Here is a 23,052-nt window from a genome sequence, read left to right on the forward strand (position 1 = left end):
ATATGTTAAGGTATTTTCATGAGAGGGAAGCATTCTAAAGCCATTTGTGATGTATTTTGTAATCACAATGTAGCCTGGGAAACTTCTGGAAGGTTTTTGTTGATAAATAGTTTTATCTAATACATTATAAACAAGCCTAACCTTGTATTTAGGTTCTGACACAGTATTCTGACACTGAAGAGGCTGGAAAATTTAATTGTCCTAAATGTTAGCTAATACATCAATTTCTTCTACATTTTCACCCTATCCAGGAAAACAAAAAAGCAAAGTGTTGATATGCTGTGAGGTAAGCAAATATCATGACTTCCTCTTCCATTCTCCAATAAAAGCCCTGCTACAATCGCAATCCCCAGCTCTGGCACAATGGCTTTTCTTCCTTCCTGGGTTTGTGTACTAGTTGGTTCCTTTTCTGCTTCCTTAGCAGGGACTTCCAATCTCTCAGAGACAGAGCCCCCTCTGTGGAAGGAGAGTCCTGGTCAGCTCAGTGACTACAGGGTGGAGAACAGCATGTACATTATTAATCCATGGGTATACCTTGAGAGAATGGGGATGTATAAAATCATATTGAACCAGACAGCCAGGTATTTTGCAAAATTTGCACCAGACAATGAACAAAATATTTTATGGGGATTGCCTCTGCAGTATGGCTGGCAATATAGGACAGGTAAGAATGACTCTTGTTTTCATTGTAATGATCTACCAATAGACCTATGAAGTATTTGGGAAATTGGACTTTGTATATACCCTACTATGTTTTAAAAAATTGATTCTTTATCTTGTTCTCTTTTCCCTTATAATCATTGTTTTTCTACCTATCCTTCTCCTTATCCACAAATCCTTCTTTTGTGGGTTGTGTGTTATTATTAGAAGGTTCAATGAGGCATAAGACATAGTTATCAACTGTGAAAAGACATCACATCTCATCTATCGAGCATTTCACAAATATTTGTTGAAATTATACTAAGTGCCACACTCCTTTCTAGCAATGAGATGAACAAAACAGTCAAGGGGATATACAAAGCGATGTCAAATTAGTTTGAATTTCTTAAAGTTCTAATTATGATATGAGGTTATAAAGAAGCATCACATTGTTCATGAAGATCTTTCTCTGTAAAATGTTTGCTTCCTCTTGGAAATAAGGTACCTTACAGTGTATAGACAGAAGTTACATTTTGGGATAAAACATACATGAATTGAAAGATACTTTTGTTCTGGTTGATAGAAGATCATGAGAAAGAGTGGTGTCTGTTGCCCACTCCCCGCTGATAACACAGCCAATAAAGAAATTATTTTGTGTGAGAGAGAGGTTAAGAAAAGAGCAATTTCATTTGGAAGAAAAACAATGATTATTTTCTAATATTTACATAATGCATATTACAGGTGAAACACTTTTGGTGCTTTTTCTCACCTCACATCACAACCTTATAATGTAGTTAATATTATTATCCCCATGTCATAGATGAGAAAACTAAGGCATTAGAGGTTATTTAGATAAAGTCAAGCTAGTAAGCGGTAGAGCAGGGGTTTGTTTTGACTCTCGACCATCTCTTTTCATCTGTATGCATATTGCTTCATAGTTTCGATTAGGAGGTAGAGGAGGAAATAGAAGAGAGAATCCTTACAAAAGCAAATAATATTTAGGACCTATAATTCAAAAGTAGAAAACTGTGTTGGTGTTAAGGAAAAGAAAAGATATTTATTAGAAACTAAAAAATAAAAGATAAAAAAAGAATGATGGGAATACAAACACATATCATTCAGAAATAAATGCTTTTGTACCTACAAACAAAATCTATGTGGTTAAGCAATAGTTACAGCCAGTTTCAAAATGTGTATAATAAATACAACTGTGCATCCTCTCTCTTCCAGGCAGATTAGCTGATCCAACCCGAAGGACAAACTGTGGCTATGAATCTGGAGATCATATGTGCATCTCTGTGGACAGTTGGTGGGCTGGTATGTTTGTTTAAGTGGCAAAATAGATATTAACCTTTCCTGAAAGAAAGCATTCAAACCTAAAATCTTAGGGACAGAGACAGAACTAAAACAATCCTGTTCCTATTTTAAAAAGGAGTCTATTTCACCTCGTACCTTAAGGCCTTTAGGTCACATTAAGGGATTTAACAGCCACAATGTCAATAATGATTCCTTAGGTCATATCCAGCTTTTCACAGAAGGACGAAAACAAGGTTCTGCAAAAGCAGTGGCCTCTGAGGGGCCAGCTCTGGCAGTCAGGTGGGAGGTCCAACTGATGACAAAGAATCTCCAGAATAAGGAACGATGAGAAGTGAGACACCAAGACAAATGAAGCTTTTTCATTTTGCTCAGACCAGATGTGGTTAATATTGAAACCCATAAACATGCCAGAGATTAATACCTACTGCAATTCATTATACCAATCAGTAATCTCAGGCTTTAATCATATGCTTAATGCTCAAATAACCAGAAAGTATTTTCTAATTCTTTCATTTAGTTTTATGCTTTAATAATGAAAACAATTTATACCACAAATCCTTAGAGGTATTTCCCGATAGTTAGAAACACGACCACATTAAATTTCACTTTTTCAGAGCAACACACATCATATGTATCCTTAAGCATTTTCGTCTTACTACCCTTAGTTGTTCTTTTAAAAGACTCACAAATAGTAGTGGCCACAGATCTAGAATTCAGAGTTTGTTATTCTTAGATTGGTTTAGTAGTTTGGAGGATTAGCCTGCTACACTGCGGCATGGGATTCCATTCACAAATGCCTGTCTAGGATGAAATATTCTACATCACTGATTTCTAGTGGAAATCAGTATAAGCCTAATATCCAACTAATGAAAATGTCTGAGTCTGCTGCAATAGGTTATATATAGGCAAAATTTTTTAAAATGTGAAAATAGTCTTGTTTGATTGTCAGTCCAATTATCCAATGATCTATTGTCAAAACTTACCCAAAATTTGTGCTTTAAAGGATAAAATAAGATAAAAATTTAGTGATACCATGGTTACAAATTAAACTTATGTGTATAAAACAGAAAACATTCATTTACCAAAGCTATGATCATGTTAAAATATTTTAGAGAAAAATACAAGTACAATTCACAATAAAACCATAATGAGAAGTTTTGTACCATTTTGTGGAAAAGTTGATAGCTTTCTTCCATTTTTACTTAATGCTTTGAAAAAATGAATATTATGATATCCATTAAAATTACTTTTTGTTTTAAAATATAGTCAACTACTTTAGCCAATATGTTATATATTTATGACTATAGGGTTATTAACAGAAATGCAATCAAAGTTATATATTTGACCCTTAGGGGGATTTTTGTTCAATATTTTTTTCCTAATGTTTAGCTTTTATCATGTTTCTGGGTCTGTGAATTTTTTTATTACTTATGCCTTCCTTAAAAATATCCTCTTTGAAATTTGTTAGTGCTTGTAGTAATAATAAATCTTTTGTTCTTACAGATTTGAATTATTTTCTGTCTTCATTACCCTTTCTTGCTGCGGTTGATTCTGGTATAATGGGGATATCATCAGACCAAGTCAGGCTTTCGCCCCCACCCAAGAATGAGGGGAAGTTTTGTTATGATGTTTCTAGCTGTCGTTCATCATTCCCTGAGACAATGAACAAGTGGAACACCTTTTACCAGGTTCCTTCTTTATACTCTTAGGAGATAGGAAGAGAGTTTATTTTGTCATATAATTTCGTCTAGGATTTTTTTGTGTATTGCATAATATTTTCCTTAGTATGCAAATGTAAATTGCTATGCATGATATATTAATAGTATGTTGTAGAGTGTTATGAGTCATTAACACCTACTGCCTCAATACAGTATTAACATAAATCTATCCATTCTTCTTGCTTCAAATACATTATACAAAAATAGTGAGCATACAGGATATTTTGCTGAATGGTTAATAAGCTATTCTGATTAATTGAATCTTCATGTCCACTAGGATATTGGAAGAAATTTGACTAAAATCAGTGAAGAAAAGATATATTTACTAGTACTTTAGTAGATTATTGCATTAGTTTAGATCTAATGAAACATTTTAAGAAGATATTTTTGTTACTCACGATTTTATGGTAATTTTAACAGTGTTAATAGGAAAAAATAAAGACCTGATCAGTATAAAATATAAACTCTGAAAATACTTGAAGTTCAATACTTATAGATGCATATGCTATTATTAAAACTAATGAATATTTTTGTGTTCTTTAAAGAGTGTTAGGCATTAAGGCCATATACATACTTTTTCTTAGAAATAAAATTCTTCTTTTATGTACAATATTGCTAAAATATATCTGAACTTGACTAAATTTCAGGGAGAAGGATTGTATAGTTGCTCAAATATTAATAAATTTTACCTCTTTACCTTAGTATTTGCAGTCACCTTTTAGTAAGTTTGATGAACTGTTGAAGTACTTATGGGCTGCACACACTTCAACCTTGGCAGATAATATCAAAAGTTTTGAAGACAGGTAAGAATGAATCTTTAAAGTATCTTTATTTAATATGATAAATAATTTTGGGCATTATTTATATGTTTTTCTTCTTCTTCTAGAGCGTTTTTCAATCTTTATATTAAATAATAAGCCTAACCATTGGAGATTATAGTGAGGATGTGTAAATATTTTAACATGATCAGGCTTAAAAAAGTGTTTTATGAAGAAGGGGAAAATTTTGAGAAAAAAAAGCCTTGCATGAAAAAACAAACAAACAAGCAACAGGCAATACATTTCCCTAAATGTAGAAAACAAAATATAATATAAATATGTAGATGACCTTTATTATTTAATCATAGACACTGTTACAAGAAAAACTATAGATAAGATAAATGTAGCAGAATTCGCTTAAGCAATGAGTGATTCATTAATCAGCATCATCCTGAACCAGTAGAGGTTCAGAGAGCTTCACCCAGTGATGCCGGCAGGCAGTATTTATAGACAGAAAAAGAAAGTGACATATAGAAACACCTTGATTGGTTACAGCTCAGATTTGCCTTATTTGGACATAGTGTGGTGAGAAATTTGCCTTATATAGGCACGGTTTGATCAGTTGGCAGCCTGTGATTGGCTGAAGCTCAGCTGCCATGATTGGCTGAGACTCATATTTGTTACAAGAAAATACTCAAGTTTGGTTGCAGTTTGTTTACAAACTACATTAAGTTGCAGTTTGCTACATATCGTGGCAATTTTAGGCCAAACTTAATTGAACAATTCCTCACCTTTTGGTCTGCCTCTCAATTTTGAGAGGTTGACCAAAACCTTGGGCATTGACACCACTCTCTGTCACTTTCATCATTGACTTACTTGGTATCAGTATGGAATTCACAGTTCACAAATCAGGACAGTTGACTGATTATTTATGTTCTCTTTATATTTTCGTTATTCTAATTTTAATGAGACCATTTGACATAGAATGAATAGCTGCATAAGAGGATTTAAGACTCTGGGGAGGTTAAGGTGCACCAGGGAGACTATTGTGATGGCTGTCAGGAGGCTGATACTAAAAGACAGAAGGAACCTCCATGAATTGAACCAACATAAATCAAATATATAAATAATAAGCCAGAAGAAAAATCTACTTGTTTTAACCAATTAGCTTGTTTGTTGATTTCTTACAACTGAGCTTCTACCCTACCTGATGAATTTACTTAAGTACAGCAGAGAGTGTTAGCTAGCGCACATATTCCTCCCTAAAGGTAGTCCAAAGCAATCCGGTTACCTAATATACCTTTAGCAAGAAAATCTAAAGAAGTTTGCTGGACAATTATAGCCTCTGCAGTAGAGTCAGCTGTAGTAACTAATATATGAAACATATTTCTAAGCATAACCTCCTTTACGTTTATACAAAGCCAGGGAAGGAATTTTCTACCCAACAATACCCATTAAGAAGAATTCATACTTGCTGGTAAATTCCTCTTTATTCCATAGTTCAAATTAAGAGTTGCAGACCAATATCCAGTTTCCAATTAGTTATGGAGTGACAGGAGTACTCTTGGAATCCCTTAATTGCCAATGGCTCCTTATTTTGTAATTATTGAGACATGGATTTGCCCACATATATGGTTGGTTGTTAAATCCTCCACCAATAAAAATATATTCTGGAAGAACCCTACAGATAGTCTCCTGTGTGAGATGCCTTGTGCATTATTAGTCAGCATTATGAGTCAGCAGTAGTAATATTTGTCTAAGGCCTCATTTTTTAATCATTGTATGGTTACTAACAACTAAAGGATTAGGGTTATAAATTTGCCTACAAATGTTGAATTATCTTACTTTTGTTTTTCAAATTCAATTCTGGCTTAATTTAATTACCAAACTCTCATTATAGGTTTTGCCTACTGTTAGATTTAAACAGGCAATCTGAATATTTGAGTCTAAAAGTCTAGCTGTTTAGAAAGAACTAGATATTGCACATGGAATATCAGTGAAATTTCTTACAGGGTGAACCAGAGTATCTCTAAGATCATGTGAGGATTTAGGTTTAACATGACATAGGCAATACTCAGTTACGTTCCATGCAGAAGTAATTGAGTATGAAATCTTCATTATCACATTATATTGCCATGTATAAACAGAAAAGAAACATGGGCCAAAAAGGAAAAGGAGAAAAGACTTCATGTTGACAGAGGAGAAAAGACTTTATTCATGATCTTGGGAAAGCTGTCTACATCAAGGATGCCATCTTCTTCTGGGGAAAAAAACGTTCCTAGTAAGCTTTACCTGGAGATCTCCAATGGGTGTACAGTCCCAGGGGTCTGGAGGGGCTCTCTCGAGTTGAGAAATGTGGATCCAAGACTCAAATGCCTGAAGTTGTGCTGCAGAAAAGAGCTTGATATGGTCCCTTCTGATGGAGTTCAAGGGCAGTCTTTCTTTGGTGTCGTTTCCACAAGAACTGATCTCTAAGTTCTAGATCATGGAAGATCTGGTTGTTATCAGCTGGTGGGCTACAAAGGGCTTCTTTTATCTGGTGAAAATATGATTTGGCAAAATGCATTGAAGCCTCACAATTTTGAGTCATATCAGAGTTTAGAAGAACATGAGATATATGAGATTTTATTATTAGAGACATAGGCCTTCCAAAAACTATTTCATAAAGAGTCAATCTGTCTTTTCCTATAGGAGTGGATTTGATTGCTATCAATCAGTAGGACCTTTGACCAATGCAATCCAACAAATTCTATTAACTTTGTCTAATGCCATTGTGTTTGTAATACCTTTTTAAACTGTTTTACAACTTTTCTGGTAAAATGAGTGCCTATATTGCTAGAGATATTTCCAGGAAGGCTCTATAAGGACATTTTCTAATAATCTTTTCACTATTGTCATAGCATTTGCCTTCCCGCATAGAAAAGCACTTATAAAACCAGGAAATATGCACTGAAGGTGGCAATTGAATTAAATATGTCTGTAGGTGTTCAAATGATCCAGCATGTGCCAAAAATGTATCACTTGAGGTTTTTATTGCCTTACCAGCATTATCAGTTTAACAAACCAAATATTAGTGATAAGGCATTTCAGAATAGTCACTCCACCAATATTTTCCTCATAATTTGGATTATTTTATCTCTTCCATGATGAGTATAGAGCTTTTAATAATAGAAGCTTTTAGGACCCAGGAATGACTAGGAGGCCTTCTGTGCTTTCCATGAGTCCATATTTAACATTGAATTTATATTTTTTAAACGTCAGTTTTGGCTGGCACACCCAGCACTTTGGGATGCCAACGCAGGCAGATCACGAGGTCAGGAGTTCAAGACCAGCCTGGCCAATATGGAAAACCCCGTCTCTAGTAAAAATACAGAAATTAGCCAGGCGTGGTGGTGCGGGCCTGTAGTACCAGCTACTTGGGAGGCTGAGGCAGAAGAATTGCTTGAACCCGGAAGGCAGAGGTTGCTGTGAGCTGAGATTGCACCACTGCACTCCAGAGACTGGGGACTGGGTGACAGAGTGAGACTCCATCTCCAAAAAAAAAAAAAAGTCAGTTTTGTATTTCCAAATAAGATCAATAGCTTGCTTATTAAATAGGTTAGCATAGGTAATTTGACTTGAGTCAATCTCATGATATTTGTTCAAACTGCTTATCTAAACAATTTCAGTTCTGGCTGACATAGCATGAAAATCTGCCAAAGCATTTTCTCAGTAATCAAGTAATTCTTGTTCTACTTGATGTTGGGTTAGAAGTTTTATGAATCAATCAGTCTCTTCCTAACAGTTCTGGGAATTCTCATTTGGTCCAATGGGAAGATCAGATTTATAGGAATTTCATAACATTTCTGGAACATATATTAATAACACATCCATACAAATACAACTTAAAGAAGGTTTAACATTACTTATTATTTGACAATGCTTTCCATATTATTTATCAAATAGGCCCAATTACTTTAACATCTCTCTTTTTATAAGGATGGATATCCTTTTGAGATGTCCCAAAGGCCCATCTGCAAAGCCCCCAAATTAATTTGAGGTCAATAAAAATACTTGATTTAGAATTTGATTTTTTGGAAGCTTGCCAAAAATATCAAAGGTTTAAAATACTGATCAAAACAGGATTACAGATCACTTGGAAATAATGGTCATCCATTTTAATCAGAGTGATAATTTAAAGACTTTAAAGGCAAATACAGAAAAATTACATAGTTATAGAAAAAGCTTCGATCTTTTATAGAGAGGACTCAGTTGTTTAAATGATCGAAAAACCTAATGAAGACAACACGAAGCACAGGAAATTATCTTAGTAAAATGCGGAATCTTTGTTTTCTAGGACAATTACTTCAAGGGTAAAGAAAAACTTTTCACAATGTCCTACTAAGAACAGACTAATACTCCAAGAAAACCTTGGCTTAACACAGGGAAACAAATTCTAGTTTTGCATCAGTGTACCTTTGATATTAATGCTCGATTTTTAGAAAAACGTATAAACAATTCTCTTCTAATTTTAGCCAACTTGATCAACACAAAATTTTTCTTTTCACAAGGTTTATCTTTCACACACCTTTTATAACTTTCTTATACATTCAGGTTTTGTCCTATACTTCTTCTCTTCTCATTTTAGAACAACCTGTCATTCTATACCCAGATAAAATTTGCTCTTCTGTTTCTTGAACAAAACAAAACATCCTCATATATTATAGCTTTTCTTACCAAAAGCACATTTTACCTGTCTGCTTGCATATAGCTTTGTTTTCCTTATTTCTAGTGATTTCAATTATATATAATTAAGAATCTTAACTCTTATTAACCTTAATTTCCAGTGAACAATAGGAAACAAGCAATTGTGAACTGTTGTACCAGTAATCTGTAGACTGATAAATCTATGAATTATACTTTCTAGAAGCATGTGTTTTCTCATGGTAAATTTGTCAGTGTGGCACAAAATATGTTTATTAACAGTCCCAAAAAGCAAAGGAAAAGTCAGGCACACAGACTTTCAGTCAGGCACACTGACAGGAAAAGTCAGGCACACAGACACTTCAAAGGGTGAGGGGAATGGAATTCATGGGGCAAAAAGGAAAAAGGAAAAATAATTCTCAGCAAACCAAGAGAGTCCTGCTAGCAGGTTTCTTACCTCACGGTTTGAACACCAGGCCACCACTCGAGCTGAAGAGAGCAGGCTCGTCCGGTGTGTAAGGTGCAAATTCCCTGTGGCTCCACCCCATGCTGCCAGTGAGCATGAGGGCATGCTTAGACAAGGCCCTGGGCAGGTTTCCTCATCTGCACAAAAGCATCTGATGTAAACACTTGTGGGGAAGGTTGGAGGATCTCTGGGGACCCCTTTTTATCTGCCTAGGCATTTGGCTGTCTCAACACTATGGTTCCAATAACTTCAAGTCTTTTCTTTTGAGCTCACCCAGTTTCCAGAAGAGACACTTTCAGTCACCTGCTTCAGAAGTGAAGGCTTGGCTGTTAGTATTATTGAAGTCAAGAGAGAAGGAAGAAGCAAGGGGAGAGTGTCTTTGCATTCAGTGTATCATTTACACTTATATCCCATTTCCAAGGTGGTGTTCCTACCTTCAACCATGTTTAGTTCACACAGTTCAAGGACCCTCTGTTCTACCCTTTCCAGGGCGAGGAGTGGCAGTTACCTACTATTTGAAATCTGGAAGGAAATCTTTGTATATGATTGCTTCTTTAAAGTCTTTTAATCTCCCTGATTTTAGCAATCTCCATTTACCCAGAAGGTATTACTCAGACTTAAATCGAGGAGAATTCTACAAATTATATCAGCATTATTTTTCTATTTTCCTCTCTGTTTACTTAGAATTTAATTTTCTTGATTATATTAAATCTTTTCAACTAGTTCTTTTCAATTTTCAGCTTCGAAAATCTTGTTGTTCCCCGCGTGTTCTGATTTTATTTCTTCTGTCATTTTTATGGAGATTTGGTAGGTTGCAAAAGTACAAGTATTTGTTAAAAACAGCATTTTTACTAAAAAACTCTTATACCTAAAAAATTCCCTTCTATTGTCTCTTTAATTGGGATCAATTCAGAATATAATAAAATATTGTGTTATGGGTAAATTTATATATAGGCACACTATTAAGAAAGCTAAAAATACATGTTTTCTATTAATTCACCTCACTGAAAGTTTAATAATAGTTCCTCAGGCAATTTGAATATTTTCAAAGCCTTATATTGGTGAAAGGTAAAGCTTTTAATATGATTATTATGGAAGATTTCAAATGCCTGCTTATGTGCTCTGATTTGTTAATCTACCTGTTTATGAGGTCTCTGGTTTGTCAAGGTCTATGAATTCGTATTACAAGATTCAAGGCTAATGGTTGTTTCTTGAAATGAAGTAATAATGTACAAATTAAGATGTTTTGCTTTGAAGTTCCACAGACCTGAGTTTTAAATCCTGGCTCATTTGACCTAGGAGTTCAAACAAGGAGAAACTCAATTTTCTTATTTTTAAAATAGCAATAACAATAGTACATGCCACATAGGGCAATTTTGAGGATTAATTAAGAAATCCATAAGTTATGCTTAACATACTGCTGGCATATGAGAAATATTCAATATAAAGTAACTATTATCATCACAACAAAAAGCAGTAGTAAAGAACATGGGTTTTAAAGGCAGATTGACAGGGTTTAAAACAGGGCCCTGCAATTTACTGTGTGTGTGGCCCTGAGTTAAGTTAGCTTTGTTTGAAAGAAAGCAGCAGCCCAATCAACAATCACTAAACTTCAGTGTTGTACAACTGTGTTTATTGCTCAGATGTCTGGGGTTTAGATATGCAGCTCTGGGGATCTTTCCTGGGTTCACTTTCATGTTGGCTGATTTTGATTGGCTCCAGCAGGGATGACTGGGGAAGCTCAGCTCTGTTCCCCGTCTCATTCTACATCAGACAAGCCTGGTTGTTTTCCATAGTGATGGCAGAATTGCAAGAAAGAATAACCAAATTGTGAAAATGCATTTCAAGTTTATGCTATGTCAAAATAGTTAATATTGTATTTTTTAAGTCAAGTTACATGACTGAGTCAGGAGTGGGAATTTCTGCCTATCACTTAGTATAGGAAGAACTGGTAATGAAAGTTACATAGCAGAAGACAGAATTGTAGGGATTGGTGAAGAACGGGGGCCATGGTTACAATCCATTACATGCTGTGAAACAACCCTAAAAGCTCATCAGTTACTTTCTTTGGGCAAATATATATTAAGGAGTATTTACTTGAGACAATACTGTATATTTTGTAGCTTGCATATACTCAAAACTCTGTGGCTCTGTATCCTCAGATTGGCTGATTTACGTATACCTGTGTTTCAACTTTATGTGAATCATTTCAAGTGTACTTTAATTCTTTCTTTGGTGACCGCATTCTATCTGATCATTAGGTGAACTGACCAACAAATCATTCAACTGATGCATTTGAAGAGTTTATTATTGAATTTCTTCACTGCTCTTGTGATTTCTGTGTATCGAACTGGTACACTCATCTCTTCTCTCCCAGTGATTCTGACTTACTTCCAATTTGTTTAGTACGTTGTTACTAGAGCTCTGTGGCCCTTGCTCAAAATCTTTATGACTTCACATTTCCTTTCATCTTTGCTTGGTAGGTGACTGTAATGTATTAAGGGGCATTGAATCCAGACCAAACACTTCTGTCATCAACAATCCAACTCTGCCTACCCTACCACTTCCAAGTATAGGGCAGGGAGGATCCCACAAGCATAGGAGTCAAACAGACAACAGGTATTATCTGGGTTATGTTATAGTTTATTTAATCTCAACAAGCATAATGCAAGCACCCTCTGTTTAATGTATCTTTTCTATGTTGCTGTCAAAATAAAATCAGATAATCGAATTTCTAGACATTATAATAGAATATAACTAGAGAAAAAAATCTTCAAATATGTGGATGATATGGTGTTACGGGAATATAGAAGAGAAGAAAGTGGTAGATTCCACCTCAGGTGGGCTGGAATGCCCTTCACCTTTGTGAAGAAGGTAATATCTATGATGAGACTTGAAACAGAATGTACCCGGTGAACCACATGGTGAGTATACAATGTCTCAGGGAGAACAAGTCTGTTTGCAAAACTACAAGTTATTTAGCATGCTTAGACAGCTCATAGAAACAGAAGAGATGACTTTTATAGTTCTAAAACTACTGAATATAACTTTAATCTTTCCATTGTAATTATTTGTCCCCATTTCTTAGGAGAAACTAAACTTTCTCACCTATTATGGGGACAAATAGTTACAAAGGCTTTTCTAAAAATTACAGAGTCTTTTCTAACAATTACAGAGGCTTTCTTTCTACCCGAGGCTTCCTGTGGTAGAAAAATGCCAATTATTTACAATTTAGATATTAAAAATCAGACATCTATTTTTCTAGAAATCTCAATGTTTCTGGGATCCCCTGGCTTTAAGAAATCAACAGTTTCATGAAGGATATTTGAGTCTAGCAAAAATTTTGCTTTAGACCTTTGATATTTATCTGTACGTTGGCAAAGAGTATGATTTAAAAATGCCTTACTTTCGGTTATTAGGTGGTATTCAAGTATAATGTGCTGAATTAAAGAAGATAAAATGCAATGTAAAATCAAACAATTAGTGAGATGATTCTTCCCAGATTTAGAATTTTAATGAGCTGTCTTCACACCTCCTGAGGGATGGAATAAAGTCATCAAAACTATTTTCTAAATTATAAAATTATGAATTGAGTTTGTTGGCAAGAACCAATATTTTCTGAAGGCAATGAGCTTGAAATTCTGAGGTGACTAATTATAATTAAATACTTTTCCGTTTGTCTTTTAGATATGGTTATTATTCTAAAGCAGAAGCGCATTTTGAGAGAAATTGGGTACTGGCTGTGGATCATTTAGCTGCAGTCCTCTTTCCTACAACCTTGATTAGATCATATAAGTTCCAGAAGGGCATGCCACCACGAATTCTTCTTAATACTGATGTAGCCCCTTTCATCAGTGACTTTACTGCTTTTCAGAATGTAGTCCTGGTACTTCTAAATATGCTTGGCAATGTGGATAAATCTATAGGTAAGAACCTTAAAAGGATACTTTTAAAAATCAGTATTATGTTGAACAAATAGAGGAAGAAATAATAATTAAATCAGTGATATAAACATTACAGCACTCCAAAAATAAAGTTAAGATTTCCCTGTGGGTATCCATTCTATTCCTTTAGCAATAATCACTCTTGATATATAGAACCATTTAATGAGCACACAGTTTAATCTTCTTACTCATGGTCTGTCCTTTCATCTGGAGACCATGTTGAAACTTGAAGTTGGCAAACCAACTGAAACACTTTTGTTTTGTTCTACATACCAATATATATTCCTTATTTTGCTCATCAGATCATTAAAAAAAAAAAAACCTTTCTACTTTGCTCTTAAATTTAAAGAAAATGAAGACATTTCAAAAGAAAACCTGCCATGATCAATGAAATTACTAGCAATTTGGCTTGCTTGAGTTCCCTTGATCCAATACTATTAGTCATGGAAGAAGGGTTTTATTCTAGCCCTTCAAATGCTGGATCTTCTAGTGAGGTAAAAAAAACAGAGGATTCTTTATCTACCAGTTTGAAAGTGACTATGTCATTCCAATTTGCCATACATGCACTGAAGCATTGAGCCAAACTTAAAACATAATTATATTATTAATGTTTTTCAAAGCAAAAACATCAAATCTGAAAGATAAAAATGGAGTAAATTAAACATGAATAAATTAAACCTATGTTTAAAAAAAATGTCTGCATCAGTTAGAGTAACAAAAACATCCAAACACCTTATAGACTTCATACAATTGAAGTTTTTCCTTTGGTTCTAGTGCAGCATTCTCTGTCAGTAGGCAGCTTCCCTTCACACAATGAGTAGCAGACCAAGTCTTCTTCATTCTGTGAAAATTTTTCTTGGAGCTTTTTCCCAAAAATGAGTTGATCCAACTTATTCTGTTTAATAGATGTATAGTGTTATTATTAGTTATTGCCAATAATATAACAATGACATTTTATATATATTTTCTTGCATAATTTATTATTTTACCACCAAATTCATAGAAAGAACATGAAGTAAAGTTGGTAAGTCAGATATTGCCAAATGGTATTGCCAATAATGCAATGAATGGCATGCCATGCTTACTTTTCTTTGTATAATCTATGATTTTACCACTAAATTAGTAGAAAGGAAAATAAATAAAATTATGAGCCATATATTGCCAAAAGGTACTTTAAAAAATTTGCAAGAGATTACATGTAATCATTTTGTATCTTTTACAGGTTATCTTTGTACAGAAAAATCTAATGTATATAGAGGTCATTCGGAATCTAGCTCTAGAAGTTATGGAAATAACTCCTGAAACATTTAACTTGAAACTTCAGGAAATGAGTAAGGAATTAAAGATTAAAAACTCGAACTTGACAATCAGTAATTTCAAAAAATTAACGTCATCATAACCATGTAGTTTATTCTTTCTGATGTTTTTGATTTATGCTTATTTGTTAAGATCTTGTACGTGTATTAAAAACTTAAATTAAATGCATTCAAATGAAAATAATGATTATTTTGCTCATGATTTTAAAATTCATTAATAATTAAAATGTTTAAGATAAAAGGATATTGCATTATGCTACCAAAAAATAACTGAGAAATTAACAAACATATTAAACTTGTGTAGCTCTTTTGTTGTTATCTTATCATCAAATTTCATGACATTTAGACTAATATATATTGCTGACTTATAACCAAAATCCAGATCATTTTGAAATAAAATACTGACAGGCAGTTCAAATTTTTAAAATTCATAAAACTGAACTGGAAAATAGAATACACTAACTCATGTGTCAGTTTTCTCTGTGTTTTTGCTGACCACAAGTTTACAGCAATTACACGATAGAGTTCCCCTCCTTTCACCCACACTTGATAATGAATTCATTATATATAAAATATATAATTAATAAGTGAGAATACACTGGCCAGGAGGTGGTGATTTCTAGAGCTGACATGAAGCTTTCATATGAAGGTTTTCCGGGTCCTCATTCACAGACTAAATCTACCCACTAACTGTTGGAAAATGAAATTGGACAAATTGGTTTGAATATACGGGTACTGGATTAGGAAAGATGTAGTTTAAATCTCAGCAATGGCTGGGTGTGGTGGTTCATGCATGTAATCCCAGCACTTTGGGAGGCTAAGGTGGGCAGATTACTTGAGGTCAGGAGTTTGAGACCAGCCTGGCCAACATGGTGAAACTCCATCTCTACTAAAAATACAAAAATTAGCTGGGCATGGTGGTGTGTACCTATAATCCCAGCTACTTGGGAGGTTGAGGGAGAAGAATCGCTTGAGCCCTGGAGGCAGAGGTTCCAGTGAGCCGAGATTGCACCACTGCACTCCAGCCTGGGCAACAGAGTGACTCTGTCTCAAAAACAAACAAACAGACAAACAAACACGAAACTCAAATCTGGTTTGCCAGTTGAGTTGACCTTGGGCCATTTTTCTAGCACTGTCTGTGCTTCAGTTTACTTATTTTTAGAATTAAGATTATAAAACCTACATTGCTAGATTATTTTGGGGAGTCAATAAAAACATAAATACAATGGTGGCTCGAGTTGCAGAAAAAACTGGGTTCCTGTCACATGACCAGGAAAGATTAAGCTTGCAGACACTTTGAAGGGGGAGGGGGAATGGAATTTACTGGGTGAAAAGGAAAAAACTCAGCAAAACAGAGGGGTTCCTGTTAACAGACCCCCATCTCACAGATTGAATCCCAGGTTACCACACAGGAAAAGGAGAGGCCAGGCTCCTACCCCCTGCAAACAGCATGAACTTCCCAAGGCTCCACCCTGTCACCCTAGAGCTCAGGACTATTGGAGATTCTCCGGAACCAGCAGTCTGGTTTTTCAGCCTTTGAGCTGTTTTAGGCTTGAGGATGGGGCTTCACCAGGGAAACCTTTGGCCGCTTCCATCTCTATCATTCCCCTCTCTACAAAAGTAAGTCTAACTGCCCTTAGAATAAGGATAAGGAAAAGGTTAAGGATAAAGATAAGAGAAGGATAAAGACAGATCTTCACTGCTTCCTGCTGACAGGGGGCGCTATTTTAGGGAAATGGCAGTCAGAGCTCCCTCAGAGGCCTATCTAAGGGTTCCTGGCAAAAGGAGCCATAGACAAAGGCTTTGCAAAGTTGCATGATGGTTTGGAGTTTGATGGCCTGAAGGTGAGAAGAGACAAACTGGGTTATTAGAAAACATATACAGAAATGGAATAAGGGAGGGGTAAGGACAGCTGAAAAATCCTGAGGCCTTTTACCAGTTTGCACAAGGAGAGGGATGCCAAAATCCTGACCAGTAAAAAAAAAAACTTTTAACCTTTTGTCAGCATGTTAGGTTTCTGGGTTCTCTTCCCCAGAGCCTAATTCTAAGCCAACCAGTTTAAGGTTTGGGAAATTAACTCTTCCCATTTTGGAGGATGCATCTGAGGGGAGTATCCTGTAGTTTGGAGACACAATTATCTATCAGCGAAAGGGATAGATGAAAATAAAGGAAAGAAGAAGGAATTTTTTCAGAGGAGTCCCAGGGGTTCAGGATGTATTCAAAAGGGGTACAGACTAAAGATTAATGGCTACTCTCTAGAAGGAGGGGAGCAGGTGTCCCTGGTTCCTTTCCTTTCCTAGCAAATGCCCAGGGCACATGGAGAGGGAAAATGAGACTTTCCTCTTTCTTTCCTCTGTCGTTGTGTTCCCGAGTCTTGGTGACCACAACAGGCTGCCACCCATGGGTGTTAAAGTGGCTTTCAACCATGTTAACAGGGGGGCCTAGGGGATGGGAGTATCTGCTCTTACCCATGTATGCCCTATCATCCCTGCTGTCAGTAGCCTTGAATTCCCTAGACCTCATTTATGCCATGGATATTAGTGTGATCTTTATCCATGGAATGAGAAGCTAGGCTTAATTGGCGGGAATCAGTCATGCTCACCTGTGTTGTGCCTTTTGACCTCTGTTATCATCTGTTTCTGGATCCCTTAGATCCACTTTTCTATTCTAGGGCTTTGATCCAAAGCTTGGAATTGAGTTTGGGACAAAAATGTGTCTTGTGGGGGTTGCAAGGACTCCTTATCATAAGCCAAATGCTAAAGTGAAGCTGTGGAATTGAGTCTTCCTCCAGCAAGGGAGAGAAAGGGATATCTTGTGACATGCCCAGATAACTGGTGGCTAAAGTTGTGCTTGCTAAGATTTCAGTGCATTGTGCTTGGCTTTGGTTAGCTCCCTTTGTCTTACTTTCCCAAAAAGGAATCCTCTGGGTAACGGGCACCCTATTTATTCCCATCACCTGGGAGGATTTGCAGGATAATTGCTCATAACTAGAATATTGATCCAGATTTTTATATTACCCATTCCCTTTTGTTTCTTCTGAGCTGCAGCTGGAGATCACTGGTTGGTTCACAAGAACAAGCAGGGTTAGTCTAAAATGTAGGTGAAAACTTAAAAAAACTAATGAGCTAATGAGTTTAGAATTTAATGACAAATATATGATGTTTCGAAACATAATTTCTCTCTCTCCAGTCCTCATTTTTGTTAAAAAAAATCATGAAAGGACTGAGTTGTTTGCAAAATAGTCTTTAGTCTTACACTTGGCCTGACTATTTGCCCAAAGTGCAGCAAGAATAATTATCTCTAAATAGGCATTTTAGATTGGCTTTGATGGGACTCTGTTCCACAAGGAATGTCAGATACGACCTTTTAAAGTGAAGCACAGCCATGGATTTGTATCTTCAAATACCTGTGATTTGGGTGATCTTCTTCCCTTAAGGTCCCAAGATAAACTTGGTACTCCTGGGTCTGTTAGAAAGTGACATTCTTTACTGACTGCAGGTCAGGAACCCTATACAGGGACTGTGTAGAGAAGAGTATGAGGCCAGTTTTTCCCAAGGGGCTTTTATCAGCTCTGCAAGTTAAGCTTGACTCTTTAAAGGGAAGCATACCCTTCCAGTCAAAACCTTAGTAAAACAACCAGTTTCTCCAATTGCATCCTGTTGCAAAAGAAAATGAATTCTTATTGCACTGATACAAACAACTATATTGCTATGAGTTAAGAATATTCACAACTAGTTTCCAGATTATAGAGGAAAAAGGCAGAGAGAAATGAACATGCTCCAAGTTTTGTTCACAGGACCATACTGGACTCTGAAAAACAAAACAAGGATCAGCAGTATCACAAGAAAATGTCAGAGAAATTGCTTCAGTTTTCTGAGTTCAGTCCATTCAGTTAGCTTATTTTGCTTGATGTTCATCAACATTTTAGCTCTTCATGAGTCCTGTACATCTTTCCTTTATTCCAATGTCACAATTTCCAAAGTTATCAGAAACCTATATTTGAGAGCACCTGTCAAATTTCTATAGCTTGTTATAAACCATCTTTTAAAAAGGATTAAAATAAGGCAACAATTATCTGTGAGTAACAAAATGTCCAAGGTAGTTACAGTTAGAAACACATTTGACAATGAAGTTTGGTTATCTCTGTGATTTACAATAATTTAACATAACCACCTTAATTATGATTGATAGCATGTATTTTAGACATTAGAATTTTTGAAATCCCATACAATTTTGGAACATATATTAGTATTATTCACAAAAAAGAAGATTGAACACCTTTTTGGCAATCCCATTTACCTAAATATGTACCTCCCTTTTGGATACTCCGGGGGCACTCTGAAGCCTCCAAAAGCCAGGCATCAGGAAAGACAGTTTTGAAACCAAAGTTTCATTTTGGGAAGCCTGTTAAATATGTTAGAGATTTGAAGCACAATGTTATCATTCTCTGGACTGACAGTCTGGTTTTTTTCAGCCTTCAGGCTGTTTTAGGCTTGAGGGTGGGGTTTCACCGGGGGACCCTTAGCTGCCTCCTGTCTCGATCACTATTGATTTTCCCCACATGTAGTAGGCATCCACAAAAAGCAGAAATTGTCACAATAATTGTGTTTAGATATGGATACCTCTTCTATTGGTGGAGCAGGAAAAGTATCTTTGATGAGCTAGGACCATGAATAAATTTTGTTGAGTTCACAAACACACAGATGATTTTCTACTAGCTGTAGATAATAGAGGCAGTGTAATAAACACTCTCCAAATGTTCCCAACCCATGTGAAATGTCTATACACAACTAAACCTTCATTATTACTTGAAGACAGACAATGCTGAAACAGCTAATAACTTGGATTAAAGGGAGAAAAATCAACAAATACCAGTGCCCCAGTCCCATTGACTTTCACTTCATCTTAGCAAGCAAGGGGGGACTGAGAAAAACTGCAGATGAGGACTCAGGAGAGAGAGACACTTGCAAACGGGTCTGAGTGTGGGACGGAGTGAAAGATTAAATCCACCAGAAAGATTATTTCTAAACTACCAGAAATCCATTCTAAACATACTAACATATAATAGGCAGATCAGAGCACATCAGAGCACAATTGTAGAAGACAGATTTCAAAGTAGAGCATCTTAAAGGGCCAGACCTGTGACTTAAAAGGAGGAACTTTATTTAAAAGGACAAGTTTTATTTAAAGGGAAAGGCAATTTCAAGTGACAGTTTTCCAAAAGCATAACTTCTATGAGAGGAGAAAGGCAAAAAGGAAGGGATGTAAGTGTACAAAACAGAAAACAAAAAGCACAATATAAAAGTACTTGGAGAAAGCATGGGTGAATTCCTCTTTAACTTTCGTTGGAGCACAGGCCTTCTGAAGTTAAGTCAAAACCTATAGGCAGTAAAAAATAATTGATTTGATCACATAACAAGGAAGAACTTTGCATCACAAAAACAGCATAAACAAAGACAGAATATAATTTATCTGGGATAAAATATTCAGAATATTCCAAACACAGACCATGTTTAAATGGCAAATATCTCTAATATATAAAGAACTCTGAAAGCTTGAAGAATAAGGCTGGGAGCAGCGGCTCATGCCAGTAATCTTGACACTTTGGGAGACCAGAATGGGTAGATTGCTTGAGTCTAGGAGTTTGAGACCAGCCTGGAGAACATGGCGAAACCCCTTCTCTACAAAAAGTACAAAAAAATTAGGTGCGGTGGCATGTACCTGTGGTCCCAGCTGCTCAGGAGACTGAGGTAGAAGGATCACATGAGTTCAGGGGTAGAGGCTGCAGGTGAGCTGTGATTGTGGCACTGTACTCCAGCTTGGGTGACAGAGTAAGAGCCTGTCTCAAAAAAGAAAAACAAAACACAACCAGAAACAAACAAAAAAAACTTGAAGAACAAATGCTAAAAACCTGATAGAAAAACTGGGAAAAGACATGAACAGGCATTCACCAACAAGATACAACAATCATATAAAAGAAATTCAAAAAAGATTAAAAAAACAGCCCTCATATGAATGTTTAAAATCACTCATAATTTTAGAAATACAAATTAAAATGTTGAGATACTATTTCTAAGCTATCAGTATGATAAAAATTAGAATATGTGATAACCATTCCATTGGTGAAGCTGTGGGGAACCAGGTCTTATGATATATTGCTGGTGGGAATGTAATTTGGTACAACCCTTCATTAAGGACAGTTGACAAGACCTAGCAAAACCAAATATGCACTTACCATTTGACACAGCAACCATATTTCTAGGTATTGATCTTGAAGACACACCTACATCAATAACAAAATAGAAAGATATAAATTTATGTGTCATACCATTACTTGTAATTGCAAAATATTGATAGAAAAGTGGTTGTATTAAAAAAGGGAGTATTATGCATCTGTAAAAAAAGAATGATGAAGATTGCTATGAACTATTATGGGATTATTTCCAGTATACATTGTTGAGAAAAAAAGGCACTTCAGTAAAAAAGAAAATAATCACCTTAAATAATGACCACGCTAAGTATCTTCAGTAAAAACACACTGACATTAAGAACCTCTTAATGGTGCACTGAGAAGGACACACAGCTTTTCTGTTGCATTCTTGTAAACAATGGATAATTTTAGTTAATAAGTTGTTATACCTGGGACCACATGCCAGCTTCTCTGTGTTTCTCTTTGACCATTTTCTTTGTTCATCTTTGGCTATCTCTGGTCTGTCATTCAGTGCTGTAGTTACACACCTGACTCATCATCACTGCTTTCAAAATGTATTCTAAACTGAGGAATTCATATTATGTATAAGGTCATATGTCTACAAGAATGTAGCCCACATGAGTAACCTACTATGTCAAAATCTAAATTTACATGATAGAATTGGTTGATCTGGAAGAAAACTATGAAATTGCTCTCCTATATCAATTGGCATCCCTTCTCAAATATGAGAAAGTGAAGTTGGAAAAGAGTTTACCAAAGGTATTCAAAGGGTGTTTTATAAATGTAACCACTAGAACATAAGATAGATAAGATTACATATCAAAAGATAGACATAAGCAGATGAGAAAAAGATGGGATGGAAAGTTGGAGTGGTTGCAGAGGGAGGGAGGAGGCGGGGAGAGAGAGAGAGAGAGTAAGATTACAAGATAAAAAATATTACAAAGCTAAAAACAAACATATAGGCATATCAATGAATGTTAAGAGACTTGACCCACCATAAAATGAAGAAAGTTTATTACATTGACTCACAGAGCAAAATCTAGCTCAATGATGCATACAATAGAAACATCTAAGCCCCACCAGACCATCTTTAAGGCAACTGTACCATGGAAAGGCAGGGTGGATTTTCTCTCTTGAAAAAATAGCCATCAAAACAACCTCCTTTCCTTTTCCTGAAAGAACAATAATATATTTATCTAGATAAAGTTATAATGTTTAACATATTTATGGTACTTCATAGTTCAGTGTGGTTTTGATCTGTATTTCCTTGATGGTTAGTGATGTTGAGCACTTTTTAATATACCTGTTGGTAGAATTTGGCTGTGAATTCATCTGGTCCTGGGCTTTTTTTGTTGGTAGGCTATTAATTACTGCCTCAATTTCAGAACTTGTTATTTGTCTATTCAGGGATTTGACTTCTTCCTGGTTTAGTCTTGGGAGGGTGTATGTGTCCAGGAATTTATCCATTTCTTCTAGATTTTCTAGTTTATTTGCATAGAAGTGTTTATATTATTCTTTGATTGTAGTTTCTATTCCTGTGGGGTTAGTGGTGATATCCCCTTTATCATTTTTATTGTGTCTATTTGATTCTTCTCTCTTTTTTTCTTTATTAGTCTAGCTAGCAGTCTATTTTGTTAATTTTTTTAAAAAAGCAAACTTTAGGATTCCTTGATTTTTTTGAAGGGTTTCTCGTGTGTCTATCTCCTTCAATTCTGCCCTGATCTTAGTTATTTCTTGTCTTCTGCTAGCTTTTGGATTTGCTTCGCTAGTTCTTTTAATTGTGATGTTAGGGTATCTATTTGAGATCTTTCTAGCTTTCTGATGTGGGCATTTAGTGATATAAATTTCCCTCTTAACACTGCTTTAGCTGCATACCAGAGATTCTGGTACGTTGTGTTTTTGTTGTCATTTGTTTCAAAGAACTTCTTGATTTCTGCCTTAACTTCATTATTTACCCAGAAGTCATTCAGGAGTAGGTTTTCAATGTCCATGTAGTTGTG

At 35.6% G+C, this 23,052-nt stretch overlaps 1 protein-coding gene across 1 annotated transcript; it reads left to right on the forward strand.

Annotated features, from left to right (window-relative positions):
• The first annotated feature begins 267 nt into the window (after positions 1-267).
• Positions 268-15,025, forward strand: C5H6orf58 (chromosome 5 C6orf58 homolog). Its single transcript, XM_002817342.4, has 6 exons — positions 268-664; positions 1,870-1,956; positions 3,460-3,644; positions 4,377-4,477; positions 13,269-13,507; positions 14,748-15,025. Exons 1-6 carry the CDS (start codon positions 364-366, stop codon positions 14,825-14,827), a joined length of 993 nt encoding a protein of 330 aa, XP_002817388.2. The 5' UTR covers positions 268-363; the 3' UTR covers positions 14,828-15,025.
• The last annotated feature ends 8,027 nt before the right edge of the window (positions 15,026-23,052 follow it).

Source organism: Pongo abelii, chromosome 5 (genome assembly GCF_028885655.2).
Source record: "Pongo abelii isolate AG06213 chromosome 5, NHGRI_mPonAbe1-v2.0_pri, whole genome shotgun sequence".
NCBI classification, from domain to species: Eukaryota; Metazoa; Chordata; class Mammalia; order Primates; family Hominidae; genus Pongo; species Pongo abelii.